This window comes from Erpetoichthys calabaricus, chromosome 3 (assembly GCF_900747795.2).
Source record: "Erpetoichthys calabaricus chromosome 3, fErpCal1.3, whole genome shotgun sequence".
Taxonomy (NCBI): domain Eukaryota; kingdom Metazoa; phylum Chordata; class Cladistia; order Polypteriformes; family Polypteridae; genus Erpetoichthys; species Erpetoichthys calabaricus.
Window position 1 is genome coordinate 161,668,196 of NC_041396.2, and position 19,190 is coordinate 161,687,385.

Consider the following 19,190-nt stretch of genomic DNA (forward strand, 5'->3'; position numbering starts at 1 on the left):
ATCGGAAAGATATGAATTTTCATTTGCAATTCAGTTTTGGTGTTGGGTATTTAATATTAATGTTGAGATGTATTTTAATACTGTCCTTTGCTAGTTGTACTGTATGACAAAAGAATATAGACCTTCATTTTGTGTGATTTTTTTTTTGGCATCATTGAACTGATATGTTATCATCACTGTTGCTGGTAACCTAATAAATTGTGAAATGCAATGTCTGTCCCTCACTTCCTCACACAAGGGAGGATGTTTCATTCCCTTCCTGCCATCAAACATTGCAATTCTTGCCACTTCCACAGATCCTTCTATGTGGCTGTAGTGATCCTTTCTTCACCACACAACCTGCCTGCACATCCACTATGTTGGCTCTGCCTCACACCACTCTTTTGGGGTTAGAGCCAGCACCATCTGCATTCATCTTCCCCAACTCTGAGTCAATCCAGGCCAGGATCCTTCTCAAGATCACCAGTGGCGACATACCCTTGGATTTAAACAGAGGAGTGGGGCTCATAAGTTCTGCTCTAGAGAGCTTAATCTTAAACACAAGATGGTACTTCCCCTTATGACAGTCCGCAGTCCTCTTTGCAATCTCCCACTTCCTGGTATCCCTGTGCCAAAAGCACCACTTATATTCAGTAGGTATCATTTCATATTTCCAACATTGCATCACCCATTATGAGTCATCTTGAATGTCATAGTCATTAATGACTGTAAATATTCTTGTCTTTCTCCACATTTTCTTTCTGTTCTTTATTCTCCCATCCTATGCTTCCTGAATACTTTAGGTCATATAGGGAAGGGATCTGCAACAAGGCCAAATATTTCTTCACTGTCACTTATGCAGTCAAAGACACCATTGGTAAAAGAGTTCTAGCCATTACAACTGTTATCAAAGTAGATCTTGTAAGCTCATCTTTTTGAAAGCTAGCTAGCAGTTACTGTGCTCCTTGAGAGTTGGAGTTGGGCATGCAGGAGAGAATGGCAGAGCAAAAGTCATCCAAAAATGAAGCACATTTTTATGAAACACTGCAGATGAGCATTTATTTAATACGTGTGGAACCTTCTGATATGCAAGAACATGACCTCCTTTGAATAATGCATATTCTGCAACTATTGAGGCTTTTGTGCAATATCTGTACTGATGCCCTTATTGATGTCTAATGCCAGACTTGTGTGGAGAACTAGTGTTATATTAAATTACTACAAAAAAAAATCTAGCCAAATTCAAAAGTAACTTAGATACAGTACATCTGGAAAGTATTCACAGCGCATCACTTTTTCCACATTTTCTTATGTTACAGCCTTATTCCAAAATGGATTAAATTCATTTTTTTCCTCAGAATTCTGCACACAACACCCCATAATGACAACGTGAAAAAAGTTTACTTGAGGTTTTTGCAAATTTATTAAAAATAAAAAAATTGAGAAAGCACATGTACATAAGTATTCACAGCCTTTGCCATGAAGCTCAAAATTGAGCTCAGGTGCATCCTGTTTCCCCTGATCATCCTTGAGATGTTTCTGCAGCTTAATTGGAGTCCACCTGTGGTAAATTCAGTTGATTGGACATGATTTGGAAAGGCACACACCTGTCTATATAAGGTGCCACAGTTGACAGTTCATGTCAGAGCACAAACCAAGCATGAAGTCAAAGGAATTGTCTGTAGACCACTGAGAATGGATTGTCTCGAGGCACAAATCTGGGGAAGGTTACAGAAAAATTTCTGCTGCTTTGAAGGTCCCAATGAGCACAGTGGCCTCCATCATCCGTAAGTGGAAGAAGTTCGAAACCACCAGGATTCTTCCTAGAGCTGGCCGGCCATCTAAACTGAGCGATCGGGGGAGAAGGGCCTTAGTCAGGGAGGTGACCAAGAATCCGATGCTCAGTCTGTCAGAGCTCCAGAGGTCCTCTGTGGAGAGAGGAGAACCTTCCAGAAGGACAACCATCTCTGCAGCAATCCACCAATCAGGCCTGTACGGAAGAGTGGCCAGACGGAAGCCACTCCTTAGTAAAAGGCACATGGCAGCCCGCCTGGAGTTTGCCAAAAGGCACCTGAAGGACTCTCAGACCATGAGAAAGAAAATTCTCTGGTCTGATGAGACAAAGATTGAACTCTTTGGTGTGAATGCCAGGCGTCATGTTTGGGGGGAACCAGGCACTGCTCATCACCAGGCCAATACCATCCCTACAGTGAAGCATGGTGGTGGCAGCATCATGCTGTGGGGATGTTTTTCAGTGGTTGGGACTGGGAGACTAGTCAGGATAAAGGGAAAGATGACTGCAGCAATGTACAGAGACATCCTGGATGAAAACCTGCTCCAGAGCGCTCTTGACCTCAGACTGGGGTGATGGTTCATCTTTCAGCAGGACAACGACCCTAAGCACACAGCCAAGATATCAAAGGAGTGGCTTCAGGACAACTCTGTGAATGTCCTTGAGTGGCCCAGCCAGAGCCCAGACTTGAATCCGATTGAACATCTCTGGAGAGATCTTAAAATGGCTGTGCACCGACGCTTCCCATCCAACCTGATGGCGCTTGAGAGGTGCTGCAAAGAGGAATGGGCGAAACCGGCCAAGGATAGGTGTGCCAAGCTTGTGGCATCATATTCAAAAAGACTTGAGGCTGTAATTGCTGCCAAAGGTGCATCGACAAAGTATTGAGCAAAGGCTGTGAATACTTATGTACATGGGATTTCTCAGTTTTTTTATTTTTAATAAATTTGCAAAAATCTCAAGTAAACTTTTTTCACGTTGTCATTATGGGGTGTTGTGTGTAGAATTACTGAGGAAAAAAATGAATTTAATCCATTATGGAATAAGGCTGTAACATAACAAAATGTGGAAAAAGTGATGCGCAGTGAATACTTTCCGGATGCACTGTGACAGAATACCACTATTGTGATAATATAACTGCATGTACCTGTATCTTTTATTTGTTGAGAGATACGACACACTAAGCAACAATTTAGGGGACTAGGCTGAAGAGTCTCAAAGTCACAATCTTCCATGGTGCGCTCATTCCCAGAAATACTGTGTTTACATGTGACTTGTGCTACATAACACATTCCTATGACTGACAAACTACATTATGTAACAGCCTGTCCTATTGGAGAGCCCCATGTTTGTTGCAAGCATTTCAGAATTTATTAAATTCCATTTGCCAATGAATTTCCAGATGTTATTATGTTTCTTTTTTTTCTCCATTCTAGGATTACCAGACCTGGTTGGATCTCAGGGAATTTGAGACTCGAATAGGCGAGCGATACATAACTCATGAGAGTGACGATGCCCGGTGGGAGGAATATGCAGACCAGCACAACCTTGCATATCCCAAGCATTTCATTATGGCTCCTAACCTAGATGACATGGAGGAAGACCCATAAAGTTTGCAGAAGAAGACAATACTGATTCCAAGGCTATGCTTTAAGAATGGGGATTCTTATTCTCATATAGAGTACTGCTAAAGAACTGGGGTTCCTCTTCTCAACAGTTTTCTAAAGCAAGATGAATGTGATTTTTTTTTGGAAAAAAAAAAAAACAAACTAAGAAACAGAGGATTTTTACTCTCATCAGACATCTGGAGAACATGCTCAATGATGAAGCTGGGAACCACAGGTGAAAAGCGAACAGTTCACGCAGACTTTCTGTTGGAGGACAGTATCTGGACTTAGCTGTCCACAGCAGAAGGAATAAGGGGAGCGACTGCAGGAAGACCCCTCAGTGAGCTGGGTGTGTTGGTTGACTGAAGGATATCGGTGTCAAGAGTTTCATATTATTTATGATTAAATGATTTTAAACACCAGGTATAAGACATCTTAACCCTTATAAGTACCTCTTTTAACTTGCCTTTAGGAAAGCCTTGAATTGCCAGTGTGGTGAACTGTGAATTAAAAAAATAGGAGTTTTTAGCTTGTATGATTTTTTTTATTATTATTATTATTATTTTCTTCAAGAAATAAATCAAGAACTTGAATGGAGAAAAAAAAGAGGTGAGGGCTATGATCAAGCATACAATATTAACGAAAAAAAAGTTGCCTTTAACTTTTCAGTACAAAATCCAGAAAGAAGAATCCATCCAATGATGGTTTAAAAAAAATGAAAAAACTTGATTTATATTATTGTATTTTTTTAGAATTCATTTTTCATTCCTTATTACTGCAAGGAACTTTTAACATATTTAGACAATCAAATAAGTGTTTTTTGCCCCAAATTGTTTCTTGTGAAACAATTGAACTGGAACTCATGTTATGCTATTATTTTGCATACAATTTGATTATGTTATCGGACTTGTGTTTGTCAGTTTATTGTTTTGCACTATAGGTATGCTTAACCAGTGGTTTTATTTTATTATTTTTGGGAGCGGGTTGGGATGAAGATAACTGCAAGATAAAGTTCTAACAGCTGCTACTTATATTGTGTAACAGTTCCTTGAAAGGCAGATAATGCTAAAAAGATATCACGAAAAAAGGGACTGTTGTTATGATTTGTGGTGCGATAAACTCGATTCAGACCATACAGTATTTATTATAAAGGGCCGTCTCCTGAACAGGCAGGGCTTTGTGAAAAGCAAAGAATGCATTTTTTTTTTTATTTTTTGTTAGGTGGTCTCTGCTTTGCAGTCCACCCTGGGTAAACTGATGAGCATTTGATGATTGAAACAAGGTTAGGAAGCAAATGGGCCTTCCTCGTCCATTTGATGCCATTGTAATACTTTATCACTGAAATCATTAATGACTAGTTAAACCATTAGTAAATTTCTTCTTAAACGGAAAAAGAAGTGACTTGGTTCACTAGGAGTGATTCTACAAAGTATGATATTTATCAAAAACGTTACGGCTTTAATAATTGCCATTTTTTGTGATTGATCCAGTTCATGCTCATCATTTAAAATGAATTATCTCAGCTACTTCAACAAATTGATGCTGAAAACATGGCTTACCCTTTTTTATTTAAAACCGTTTTATAAAACTGTTTTATCTTCAGTGAATAGGCAGAAACCTGTCTTAAAATTACTTGATGGCACAACACATGAACCAAAAATCAAAATGTCAGGGTGTTTGATGTTTGCATTTTGTCTGTTTTCTTCTAGAACACATACACCAGTCTGGTAGCTGCCATTTGTTTTTGTGTATCAAGGTGTTAACATTTAGTACAGTTACAGCACTTCAGATATAAGTTTTCGAGAAGATGAAATGAAATAAAATGCTGTATCTTTTTAAAGAAGAAGATATTTTAGGGAAAAAAGGCACAGCATGAAAGAAACAGAACAACATGGATGAAACACACTACCAGGAGCGTAAGAAACGTAATCCTTCGTCTTTTAGCTCAGATTTTCTCGACTTGGTTTTTCAAAGTGTTCTATATGAATTTAATCTAGGTAGTGGCCTCCGAAGTAGCTTATAATGCGAAAAATCTCCAGGATTTCATGAAGGTCTTTTTAGAATATGAACATTTCATTGTTTATGTCAATAGGTCGCAACATGAGTACCATTTTTTTTAGCTTTAAATTTTATTTCCATGCCGTATTGTCAAGCATGCCAGAGTGATCATGATTTTCTCTCACAGTCAATCCTAAAGACAATTTTTCTTTCAATAAGCATGTTTCTAATATACTTCACATTCAAAAATTCTAGTCATGTTACACCAGCAACTTTGGGAAGCCCCTCATTCCAAACACAGCCAACTAGCTGAAGCGTCGTCGTTTTAGAAAATAACAGTGGCTCTCATTTCTGTCACAGTGATTTTTTGTTTTTGTGTTGTTGTCGCACACCAACTTCCAAAAAGGCAAAGCCTGGCCTTCTTCCTACTTCATATGCATGAATGTCTGAAGAGTTTTCCATTTTCTTCTGATGTTTGTTTAGGTCCTTTTGGGGAAAGGCTTGTGACATGGTACGTATGCATCAACAATCATGGCAACGCTCAAGTCGGACACAACTTCGCAAATTTACCAATAAACTAGTAGTAGGGGGTATCCATTATGGATGCAATGAGAAGTCAAGCAAAATGCCACCTTTTATTGGCTCACTGAACAGATTACAATATTCAAGCTTTCGAGGCAACTCAAGCCCCCTCTTCAGGCAAAATGTAATGAATAGTAAATAAATTAAGCATCAAAATCCTGGAGTTCTTTTGAAATGACCCGGTATCTGATATTCTTTTCATTTGTTTTATGTTCTGCTTGTCCTCGATACACAAAAAAGATTTGTGATGATTTTGCAGTAAGATGTTGGTAAACCATAAATGTTGATTTCAAACAACAAATCTGGGAAGTTGTGTTGTGTAAAAAAACAAACAAACTTTGACATCAGTGTCTGTAGAAACAATTTCCTACTGGGTTGATGTAAAAATGCCTGTGCTAAAGTTCTACAAATACTAAGATGGAAATGTAGCATGAAGCTTCTCTTCATAAAAACGACTTACCTCCTAATAATACAAAAAAAAAAAATCAGTCTGAACATTAGGATTTTAAAAAGAAGTAAATATTGTTTGATTACGATTGTCTAGTGGACTCCACTAGGGGTAAAACCAGTAAGCCATATTATTACTCAACAAGTCAAGAGTGAATAAAGGTTTGCTCTAATTTTGATAACTCTCTCTCGGTACTCTGTTACAGCTTCTCTCCCCATTTCATTTACGAGATTCTGCCAGCTTCACTTTCAAACAGTGTTCTGTAACTACCATTTCTCAGACATTCAGTTGCCTTTGCTAACTTTGGTGTTACAGTTTGTTTTTGCAGACCCACTATATGCTGCAAGTCCTTAATGAACACTGTGCTTTGCTCTTCCATTGTTCCTTTAGCTTCTCATCTCATTTTCCACATAGTATCTGTTGGGTTTTTTTCTTTGATTAGTGTCCATGTAAACTAAAATGAAAAGTGCCTTATATGTGTGCTGGGTAACTAAAAAAAATGTGCTGCAATGAAATTTTAAAACAAGAGGAAATAAGTGACTTGGATGTGAGTGCAATTTTTATTTTATTTTTTTATAGAGTGGTTACAGGATTTTGGGCTGTGCTTTAATAATCATACTATGTAAGTCCCATTATGATTTTCTACCAGAGTTCTATGTTAAAACTAGCAGCAATCTGGGAATGACATCAGAGTATTTTCTCTGCATTTGACAATGGCTGCATTTGTGAGTTATGTGTATGACTGAATTCAAGCTAAAAGCCAACCTCTTTCCATTCCATTGTAGGTTTTAAAAAAGTGCAATTACTGCAAAATGCCTTTTCTATTTTGTAAGTTATATGGCTTGACATAGTCTGCCATTGTGGTGATTTTGTCAAGGGGCTGCACTATGTGTGGCCAAACATAAAATGATGATACTGATGACGTAAAACATGAGAAAGAAACCCTGACTCAGGTTCTCTGTGTGCTGGAATCCATCAGGTTGCACATTTTTGTATCCTTTCTCTATAAACATACTTAAGTACTATGTGTGCCTAGCTGTCCATTTTATAGCTTTCTACAATTAAAAAAATCAACAATACCAAGAAATGTGACAGTGTTATAAATTTTCTAAAGCTTGCATCATGCGTAAATGTCAGGATGGTCGTGCAGTTTTAAATTGATTTTATTTTGCGGATAATTTGTTTGTGAAACAATCACCATGTCAGTTGTAATAATTGTGCTGTAACTGAGTTCTGTAAATTATACAATTGATAAAACAATTAAAAAGATTAAAAACAAGCAGATAACATGCAGCAGATGATGATGTCTTAATGCCAGCAAATGCCGATAACTGTTTAAAAATTACCCTTCAACGGGCTTACTGTGCTTGCAGTTGCTTGAATCGAGGTAACAAAAATGAAGCATTTCATTAAATATGCTGTTTGATGTCAGTCTGGATGAGGTAGCAGAATCAAGAGACTAACACGTAAAGCTTATATGACTGTGTACCTGTTAATTTAATAAAACTGAAGAAAAAGGAGAACTGTTATCAGCCTGTGTTTATAGTTAATAACTGAATGTGTATTCCACCATGTTAATTACTTTATTTTGCATTTTGTGTCTGTTGGACTATTTGCAATATTATAAGGGCTCTTTAATCCCTTCTGTCTGGTCAGCTCATTTGAATTACAAACAAGTGTCTTAAAAATTGTTATGTCAAGTTTTTAACGGTGTAAATGACCAAACTTTATGAAACTGGTAATGAGCAATCAGTTACTTCCCCCCCCCCCCACCCAAGAAGCATTTCAAAATCAGTGTTGCCACTGGCCTGGCGGGTGTCTTATAAAGTGTTTTGTATATTTTAGTACCAACTGATTAATAAAACTCTAAATATCTTTATATTTTATGTTGTGTATGTATTTTTTTATCTCTCTATTACAAAAGAAAATCTTGGGAGATTCTCGGAGATAATTTCCCGGCCCAGACCAAGTGGAATTGAAAAACCTAGCAGGTCCAAGCAGGGTCGGAAATAAAAGACAAAGAGTAGAAGACAAAGTAGAATGTCATAAAAAGGTTCAAAGACGTTGGCGCAATACACATGCAGAGCAGGTTAGAGATTATGAAAGTACTAAAATTCGAAAGTCTCAAAAAACTGAAAGTAAAGATCACATTAGCACTAACAAACAGAAATTATTACTCAGTTAATGGAACAGTAAACGAGATTGAATATATGGACATAGGTGATATGACAGAAGTATGTTGATCTTGTTCGGTTTTAAAGTTTAAGTTGGAGACTTGTAGATTGTCTGATTAATTTTGCCATCAGAGAAAAGTAGTGTTTCTTCCCAATGAAGAGGCATATCCACGAAAATTAAAACGTGTTATTTGGTGAAAGTGAAATCCACACACACTACAGGCACAATATCCGAATCTACAATATTCTATTCGCATTTGCATCGTTCAATGCTCAAAACATAGATTTACACGATTCAGGACAATATGTTATGAGAATCTGTGGTCCCACAGCAATTAAAGCAAGACAAGTTTAATTTCGAAAAAAACACAATTCAGTCAGGTTTATATTTATGATCACGGAGAAGCAATGCCACATAGAATCGAAAGAGTTAAATGATCAGACATAATAGAAATTCTACAGCCAGTAATGGAAAGAAATCCATATGTCCAAAAGTATCAAACTTTACACAAAATTTATAGTTAGTTCTATTATGCATATGCAACAATTCCCATGAAAATAACAATCTGTTTAAATTTTACATACGCTTCCCCATTGGCAAGGGGCAGTTCCGCGAGGTGACTATTGCATAGGGTCCGCAAGGGGGTTGGCAACTGAAGCGAGCAGGGGGCAGAGCCCCCTATCTTTATATATAATCTTCATTTGGATCTTGATCTTTGTTTGTCCGCGAATTCCACGCATGCGTGGACCACCTTCCAGTTTAGTACGTTGTTGTTACTCACAGATGTCAACAATGTGCCGGAATAACGAAAGGGGTGGTGGACAGTGTTACGCTGGTTAGCTCCTGAGGCCTGGTTAGAGAATGAGATTGCCGAAGATAAAAGGTACGTGCCTACGTAACATGAATGAAAGAAAGACAGTGGGTAAAATGAATGACAACATAACAGCACATTCCGGAAATTATTATTGTTACGTTGTAGCCGGCAAGTGCTGCGCGTCTCATAGTTGTACCGTGGCTTGCTCACATGTCAGTGAAGTGATCCCTATTTATGCTTTAAAGAGCCTGGATACCTATGTGTCCCCCTTTTATAACCATTGCTCCATGTATATTGCCTTACTCTTTGGATTGCCACAAAGCAACCTGTGAGACTGGAGAAAGGTTGAGAAGAGATCGTGAGAGGAAACGACAGCGTCGTGAAAACGAGACAGACTGTGAACGGACAGAAGCAGAAATGCTCCTACACCACCCCATAATTACTGTCCGGACAGTGATTCCGAGTAGGCCGTTCCTATCGAATTAATGTCCAAGGGTTTTGTTTTGTAATTTTGTTTCCCTTATAAAAAAATCATAATCCTGTGCGACGAAGGGCCCAGTTCACGACTGGCAGCCGCATTTAAACAGGGAGCCCTTCACAGACAACTTTAACACGTGCAAAGTAGTTAGGCGCACATGGCTAGTTATAAATAAAAATGTACACTATCGGTCAAAAGTTTTGAAACACCTGAGTTTTTCCAGCTTTTCTTAAAATTTAATCTGTTGAAATGCAATGAATGACACAAAATGACGAAAAGGTGAGCAGTAAACTGTCAGAGGCTTAAATTTAAAGTTTAGGTTAGCAGAAACTGAAATAAATAAATCTCAGAATATTACAAATAGGCCTTCTTCAGGGAAAAACAAACAGATTATAACCTACAGGTGTTCTGCAACAATTAAAGTAAATTAAGCCTTTCAAGTTGAAGCAAACAATTTGCACAGGTGTCCCAACTTCTGTTGATTACTTAAAAACCCTCTGTCTGTCATAAAGCAGAATTGGAACAGACTGAGTTACTTCGCCCTCTCAAGTATTACTTGGACAATATTACACTGTACAAAGTTGTACATTCCAATGATAATAGCATGAAAACGGAAATTAACAAATGAGACAGAACATTATTACCCTTAGAAGTGTTGGCCTTTCATTTAGAGAAATCACAAAAAAAAAAAAAAAATCAAAGTGTCAGTGAAACTGTTTTAGCTAAAACAAAAGAAAATAACATTTGAGCTAGATGTCAATGATCTGCCTATACTGCAGCTGTCATACAGAAGCACTTTTCTGCACTTTTTGAAAAGCAGACAATGCCGCGATGTGGGCTTTCTCTTTTAAGAACAATAACAAAGTGTTCCTGCGCGTTCAGTTTACCTCAAGGAGGATGTTATTTAAATTCCACCGTAGCTGACTTTGCTGTTACCACATCAGGTATTCTGTTTTGACATTGTGTATTTCTGAACATCAAGCAGTTGAGTGGCTTTCCGCTTAGAGAACAAGGACATTACTGTCCCTGTCTACCTAGCAAGTGTTTTAGAAACTTATTTTACAGCTTTAAACACATTTGCTTCTTGGTGGTCAGAGAAATAATTTGATAATAAAAAAATTGTTTTATATATATATAGTCACACGCACACAGGGGACAGATTAGCAGTTCAGGTCATGGTAATTCTCTGCCACTCCTGGGGTTGGAACTCTACGATAACACCTTCTCTTTCTCTCCCTTTGCAGAATGGAAGATTGACAGCTGTTCCACAACTGACATCATTTCTGGGGTCTGTCCCACCTCTTCCTGCTAGAAATGATCTTAACTGGAAGAACCACCATCTTTGGTAGTTGTATCCAGACTCTGGTCTGGAAAGATGCTACATAACCCTTTAACTCTCAATTAGATGAGGTTTGCTTATGGGTGCTCCAAATCAGTTTTTGCTTTGCTATTATACTGTATGTGTATATAATGAGTGCTTGACATAAAACAAACAAAAATAATAACCGACATAGATTCTTCCCACAGAATGCCAGGAATAACAAGTCCTAATATTCCGAGCTTAGCCCATTTTCTGAGGGTCACCAATGGGTGTGTGAGTCAATGATGGACTGTGACACAGAGTATCAGGTCCAGCATACCTACCAAATAATAAGATGGTCAAAGATTGATTTTCTTGCATCATGGCCTGAATTCATTGCAATGTGAATGTGAACGCTAATATTAATAACGAATATATTAATATTACTAATATTAATAGTTTAGAAAAAATGCTTGTAGTTGATCTTTACTCACAATAGCTTGTTCTTTGTCATTTTGTAGATCCTTGACTCGGAAAGCCATTACATTAAGCAGGATAGAAAGATGATTTATTTTTATTATTACTACTATTATTATTATTGTTGTTACTGTGGCAATAGCTGAGAAACATATTTCAGTAGATTACTGGATTAATGGATGGGCGATATTAGTAATAATGGTAATAACATTGGGCAGCAATGTGGTGTAGCAGCAGCACAGCTTTCTCACAGTGAAGGAAACTTTTGTGTGCCTCTGCATGGAATTTGCATGCTCTCCCCAGGTGCTTTGGTTTCCTCCCAGAGTCCTAAACCACGCAGGTTAGGTGGATTGGCATTGCTAAAGTGGCCCGAGGGTCAGTGTGTGTGTTCACCCTGTGATGGACTGGTGCCCCATCCTGGCGTTTCTGCCTTGCATCCGATGTTTGCTGAGTGATAAGCGGGTTAAGAAGATTGATGAATAGATGTCTATAATGTCTGTTTAGTTCTTGTCACTTGATTTCATGCCACATATATGTGCTCTCTCGTTGAAGTACACAAGTGCATTATCAACAGCAGCTATTTTTGTGAAATGAAATAAGCTGCCGTATACTGCAGTAAAAGAATATACATGATTGTGTAACTTTTTCAGTTACTATTGTTGAGTTGTATGCAATGTTAAAATGCAAGACAATACTCAATTTTTGGCTTGAAAAAATTAACATCTGGAAACTATTAAGGCTTTTCTTTATACTGTAATTCTCGTACCCATGAGCACCATTATAAAAGAGAAGAAAGGAACAGTTATTTTATAAAATGTATAAAATATGCATCACTTTAGAATGGAATTTCTTGTGGAAAGTTAATATATACCATGATTGTGAAGAAATAACTTTGACCTGAAAAATACCAAACTTATTCTTTAATGCTACTCAGCCTACTGTAACCACAGCTTCTTGTTTTTTGCTAAAAAGCAGAGTTCATTTGGGTAATTTAGTTGCCATGTATTATGGTCATTGATGAGATGCACACATACTTTTGTTGCCAGAACTTCCTGTAAACAGAAAGCATTAAGGCAGACTTTAGAACAATGAGAAAAGAGTAGAATGTTGGGATAGTAAACTGAGTAAAAGAAATTTGAAAAATCGTCCTACACCTTGAGAGGAATGGCAGATGTAGATGTTGTACAGCTGAAAAAAAAGGGGCACATCTTCAAAAGAAATGAGAAGAGAAGCTTCTTTAATGAGTTCAGACCTTTTAATTTTGTTTAATTCAAATGGACGCTCCTTGTTTTAGTGCGGACGGGGAGCAAGCTTGTGTTTAGTAGAACAGCGCACATTTTTAAGTCATAAATAGAATAGAAAAATAAGAATTTCACCTCATTGCTTTGTGTACAAAAGGCTTGTCAGCTTAAGAGCAAATGTGTCTTATTTGACATGTAAACTTGTTAAGCATGTTAACCTTGTAACTTCATGATAAATATGTTCTGAACATTTTATAAGAATCGTGGTTTGTAATTATAGCAAGCACAGAAATTTATTTTAGTATTATTTTTATGGTCACTGAAAAGTACTGTACATCTGCAGAATTTCATTTTAGTAATAAAAAATAGGTAAAACCTGTGATCTGCAATTTAATTGTAAAAATGCCAAGATTAACTCTTTAATATAGAAAAAAACCCCACAATACCTTAACAGAGCAATTAAAAAAATATTTGCTATCTCTTGCCCTACCTACTTGTACCTTCAGCTGCTTTCCTCTGTATTTGCATGTGTGTGAATCTTCACCGGCGCTTCCTCTCTCAAGCACATTCCCATAAAGCTTGCTTCCTGGACTCTTTTTATTAAGGTACATTTCTCACCTCCTGTCAGGTTTTAAATTTGCCGTTATTGAAGGTAATTCTCTCAGCATGCCTCATATGCTTTTACGACTAACTGACAAAGGGAAAAAAAACGGAATTGGCCAATCGTAACAACATGAGATCGGTATCGATCCTCAAAATACCTCACAATAGCAATTCTAAATCTGGATGGAGTGAAATTATAGAACCATGTTAGATGAAATGCGTATGTGTAAGTGAAACAAAAGTAAAAATTGTACCACTGAAAAACAACTATTAACATCTGGACAATTATGTAAAGCGACAGACTACAAGATAAATAAAAAAAGAAGACACTAATGATAATAACAAACCATTAAGTATTCAGAACATTTTCACACACACTGTACCATTTTAGCCGCATGTATTTCCATAAAAATGTTGTTATTCATTTCCTTTAAACTGACTGTTTCAAAAAGTACCTACGAAGAAAGTGAGGATGCTTTCAATTACCAGAACTGAAGTTTTATCTATCTATCTATCAGCACAGGTTTAACTTTGACAAGTTGACAGAGAAAAACCATGCACTGCTGAATTTTTTTGATAAGACTAGTAACATCTTCATTCCAGGTTAGATAAGGGTGTAGGAGGAGAGAAGTAGCTCCTAAACTTCACAATCTTTCCCACCATTTTACCATTTTCAAGGAATTCATATTTAGATTGCTGAGGGTGCACCAACTGGCCAGCCAATCCATCTCCCTTATCCTGGGGATATAAATCTTATGACAAAAAACTTAAACCAAACTCTAGACCAGGGGTGGGCAGATTCAGTCCTGGAGGGCCGCAGTGGCTGCAGGTTTTTGCTCTAACCCAATTGCTTAATAAGAAGCCCTTATTGCTCAAGTAACACTTCAGCTTCACTTTAGTTGTCTCGCTCGTTAAGATTTTGAACCCTTATTTCTTATTTTAGTCTTAAACAGCTGTATTCTTGGTTTTTAATTGCTCCTAATTAGCAATACCATGCAAATGACAAAAGAGACCAGCATTTCTCCATTTAGCTTGTTTTCATTTACACCTGTGTGCATTTCTCATGCACTATTTGGTTTAATTAAATACTTGGAAGGAAAGTGAAGAGAAAAAAGTGAAGCTCTGAGAATTACTCATCTGTTTTAGACTTCAAATCATTTGGATGGTATCCTTAGAAAGGAAAATATATCTAGGATATGAGAATGACCTGAAATGGCAGAGTTAAAGCACTAGCAAGCCATGCAATTAAATAATTGACAAGGATTGGTTTTTAATTAAGCAACTGGGTTGGAACAAAAACCTGCAACCACTGCGGCCCTCCAGGACTGAATCTGCCCACCCCTGCTCTAGACTAAAGTGATTCAGGTACTAAGAGGTCTCTTCAGATTTGTTTTTGAAGTCCTAGTCCACCATCACTGAACAGAAGATCAGAAAGACACTATTTAGCAAACAGAGGGGTCAATAAAGTGAAACAAAGTATACAGTTTTATCTATTTTAACATTGATCACATTATGTATAACCTTTTAAAAGTCTCATTAACATTCAGGCTGAAAAAAAATGAAGACACTCCTATTTTATCACTTTAGATTCATTTCGTGTCCATTCAGATGCATGGCTGGTTCAAATCCAACTTGTGCTTTGAAACAAAAATACTGAACATCATCAGCTAATTTACTGTGGCAATTTATACTGAACAATCAATAACAATGCTTTTCAAATTTATGGTATCCACTAAACAAAAGTGTGTTGACGACTGTACTTTTATAAGTAAATTAATTCCTAGGTAGAAAGATTATAAGAAGAGAAGAAGAAGTTATTTAAAACAAGCCTTTTGTTGTTTTGTTTTATACCTTTAATATAGGTAAGAAAAAAATAGGAGCATGTTTGTTTTTTTGAGGCAAGGTACAATGATTGAAATATCAGTGCAGTACTTTATAATTAATGTCAGGCTTTCATTCTAAACTACTCAACAGTAACGGCACCACAGTGGGTCAATGCAGAGGACTAGGAATTCAGGAGTGTTTGTGTTCTTCACAGTTTTAGTTCAGTGAACCCTGCCACTGGTGGTGGCTTTGGTCTCTTCTGGTTTGTCTCTCCTTTTTCTGGATTAGCAAGTCTGCTGTGAGGTAACAGGGCAAAAAACTTAAATCTTTCTCCCATTTTCTTGGGGTTCATCATCATGTCAAATCCATGAACTAACTCTGCTTGTCTGTCTGAATCTGTGGAGTTTCTCAGTAGAACCTGCAAAACAAAAATCAGATTACAACAGTCAGAAACATTAGGTTATTTTCTTTTTCACTCTCGAGTTTTATGGTATTACTCCCTTGCTACAACATTAATCTAAGTTGTTGCTTGAGAACGTGATTTGTACAGAACACTTGTCATTTTCCTCACTCTGGATGAATTTTGGAGACCCTTTCATGGTTAGCACAGACTTGTTGTACTTTTAATATGTTTAAGGTATATGCCATGCCATAATAAATGTAAACTACAGATGCAAGAAGCTAACTATATCTCACCTAATAAATTTGTGAAATTCTTAAGAGTTCAGATTAAGGGAGTTTTAAGTTAGGACCCTGCTGCAGATATGAAGTACATTTTATTTAATAATTAACTGACCTAAATAGTGCAAATAAAATTTCTGCTTGATAGTTCCAACCCAGCTGACTAAGTTTCTTTATTTGTTAATACAGAACTTCTTAAACTATGAGCCGTGAACTGCAATTGTACAGAATGAGAAAGCGTCACAAACTGTTTGTGAAAAGCCTTGCGACGAGTCGCCATTTACATGGATGAAACAAACTCCCCGGTCGAGGACTGGTAGCGATTTTTCATAGGAGGAAAACAACAATGGGCAGCGATTCACCATGGGGAAACAAGATGCTTATCAGACAATGTTAAGCAGCGATTAGTGATCACAAAGACATGTAATAGGAAAAATTGGGATGCAAAAGAAAAAAAAAATTTAAAAACCACTATGTTAATGTACTTAACAATGTATATAATTCAGCTTACAGAGAGACTGAATACTGTGCTGTAGAAGTGTTTGAGGTCGGCCAATGTCTCTCATCCAAACATGAAATGGCACCCTGTCAGTAAGCCTTCAGTGCCAACATTCTTAGTGAAAAGTGTTGTAAAAAAAAAAAATAAATAAAATTGAGATGCTGCATGGTAAAGGGTGGCTCACCATTGCTGTCAAGGGGATTCACGTATTGCTTTATAAATGCAGTCCTAGTACTACAGCAAGCAGCCAAAATTATGAACAATGAAGAAGATGTATACAAAGGCACCACAGTCACTGTGTAGTGCAGTAGAGAAGTGAAAATCCCAGACCAGTGGTTTCAGGTTTAGTTCTGGGGGGATCCCGATGGCTACAGGTTTTTATTTCAACCAGTTTTGAAATCAGTGTGTCATTCTGACTTTTAATTGATCTCATTTGTTTAATTAGTAGGCAGTCATGAATATGTGTAGTCTTTCCTTAGCTTTAAATGCTTATGTTTCTTTTGCTGTTTTCTTTTTAATTTACCTTTTTGTGTCATTTTCTCCTTTTCAATTGTATCCAAATCCTGATGACAAAAACATTTCAGTAAAGTATGGAAATGAATAAAAATAAAAATGAGGTACTGATTGTGAAAGTGGTTAGAACAAAAACCAGTAGCCGTAGAAGGGCCCCCCCAGGTCTGAACTTGTGAACTACAGGCCTACTGCACTAAAGTCATAATGAATGGACTGCAAAATGAAGTATAAATAAGGAAAATCGACTTGCAAATATCTATGAGGCATTTCTTTTAAAGTGGCATCAGTCATCTAATAGTTATATTACTGTATATCAGAAAGACTCCACTCACCTAGGCAGCCATCTCAGTCAGTTACTGCCATAGAGGAAATGTTACCGGTCACTAAAAGCAAGAACTACGAGACACTGAAACAGTTTCTTTCCTATTGCAGTCACTCTTGTTAAATACCATCTCTGATTCATCTCGTCTTTTCCTGATTTCTAAACTCCTCCATCCGATCTAAATCTAAGTTTATTTTATAATGACTTATTGATATATTAATGTGCAGGAGTGCAATTTTACATTACTAAATTGTCTGACATATTTGCATGTTGTGCAGTATATATTTTCATTACTACTGTCTATAATGTTGTGATGGTGTCATGTACTCTATATGGTGGTGTTTACAGTAAATCTATGCACCTTGTCATGTGTATAGATGTAACACCAGAAGAACTTCTTAGCAACTCTGCTGCCTGGAAATAAATAAAGCTCAAGTTCAATTTTAGACATAAATGCTAGATAACATGCAACCTTAAAAACGATCAATTAAAATATTTCTGTGAAAGTTTACTTTTTTATAAATCCCTCTCTGCCTCTGCTGTCCACAGATGTCCACAGATAACAGTATGTTGTTTTGGAAACAAGGAAAGCAGAACATTAGGTAAGTGTATTTGTATTCCCTATTAAATAAAATGGAGTTAGATCATAACATATATATTCCTGTTTATCATGGCAGTGGGAATCGGTAACGTTACATATTGGTCAAGCACACAAGTACAAATTTCAGTGTAATTTGTACACGTGACAAAACTGCTACTACTGTTACATTTATGGTGGTCAAAAAGTAAATGCACATTCATAAACAAAGGATATTATTTCAATACAGCAGAATAATACTTAATTTTTTAGGAACAGAATTATAAAGAATAGAAGCAAATATCTTATCCACCATTATGGCAAAAATAATAAAGAAATATGCAGCTTCTATGTCCTTGTGCACATTTATTTGAAATTGTAAATTACAGACTAATATTATGTAACTTTAATAGAGGTGGCTTACCTGAATCAAAAGACATGACCTTTACAAAAGCTTTAATTTTGGAAAACAGTTTTGAAATTAAACAAATGAATAAATACATTAAATAAAATCATAAAAGAGAAAGTTTCTGTCTTTACACCTTATAATGACTTTGCCCTCTAGTGGTAAACAATTAGTACTACAGTTTAAATATTTATTTCAAGTTTTGTGGTGATTAGCTTGTCAGCACTGACATCTCAGTCCATAGAATAAGAAGTAACGACAAGCCGTTACCTTACAGGAAATACTTTAGATCACATATCAGTAGGCAAAAATGAGAAACAAGCTAGTATGTTCTATTAAGCAATGCGGAAAAGCCATGTGAACTAAGAAGCTCATAAAAACCACTAAAATATGTTTGAGAGGGTGGCTTGGGATGGACAGAATGTGAAATGTGAGTGCTTTGGCAGTACTTAATTGTGGAGAGAGAGAGAGAGAGAGAGAGTTGACAAAAAACTGTTTTTCGAATTTGGTAAAAATAGTGCTTTTTAAGATAGCATTAAAAGAATGCTCCACCCAGAAATTATATTTTTTTAATATGTTACTAAGCCACAGTTGTTTCCTAAAGAGGCATTAGCTCTCTGGAAATGTGTTCTTTTCAATTGTGGCGTTTTAATTAACCTGAATTTAAATAATTATAAATTAAAAAGGTATTATCCCCCCCCAGCATGCAATATGGCGGTTACAAGATTACATGAGAAGTATAAGGATAATTTAGCTCACTTTACTGATGGGTTCACGCGGTATTACAGACGGGAAGCTTATGACAGACTCTATCAAGTATGTGGGGGTCTTGACCTACGCAGTCTGCCATCTTTTGTCGCCACGCTGAAAGGAT

The 19,190-nt window shown here is 36.8% G+C and overlaps 2 protein-coding genes across 3 annotated transcripts in view; one reads left to right on the forward strand and one right to left on the reverse strand.

The window, feature by feature from the left end:
- The window catches only part of prkd3 (protein kinase D3), a 342,598-nt gene extending 334,311 nt beyond the window's left edge, over window positions 1-8,287 (forward strand). Inside the window, exon 19 of the mRNA XM_028797458.2 lies at window positions 3,208-8,287. Coding sequence (XP_028653291.2) covers window positions 3,208-3,381 — 174 coding nt within the window. The 3' untranslated portion in view covers window positions 3,382-8,287. The remainder of the gene's footprint in view (window positions 1-3,207) is intronic.
- Window positions 8,288-15,357: 7,070 nt separating this feature from the next.
- ndufaf7 (NADH:ubiquinone oxidoreductase complex assembly factor 7) overlaps window positions 15,358-19,190 on the reverse strand; it is a 50,164-nt gene continuing 46,331 nt past the window's right edge. For both annotated transcript variants that reach the window (XM_028797460.2, XM_051924387.1), the window contains one exon: window positions 15,358-15,736. In XM_028797460.2, the coding sequence (XP_028653293.1) occupies window positions 15,527-15,736 (210 nt within the window). In that variant the 3' untranslated portion in view covers window positions 15,358-15,526. The remainder of the gene's footprint in view (window positions 15,737-19,190) is intronic.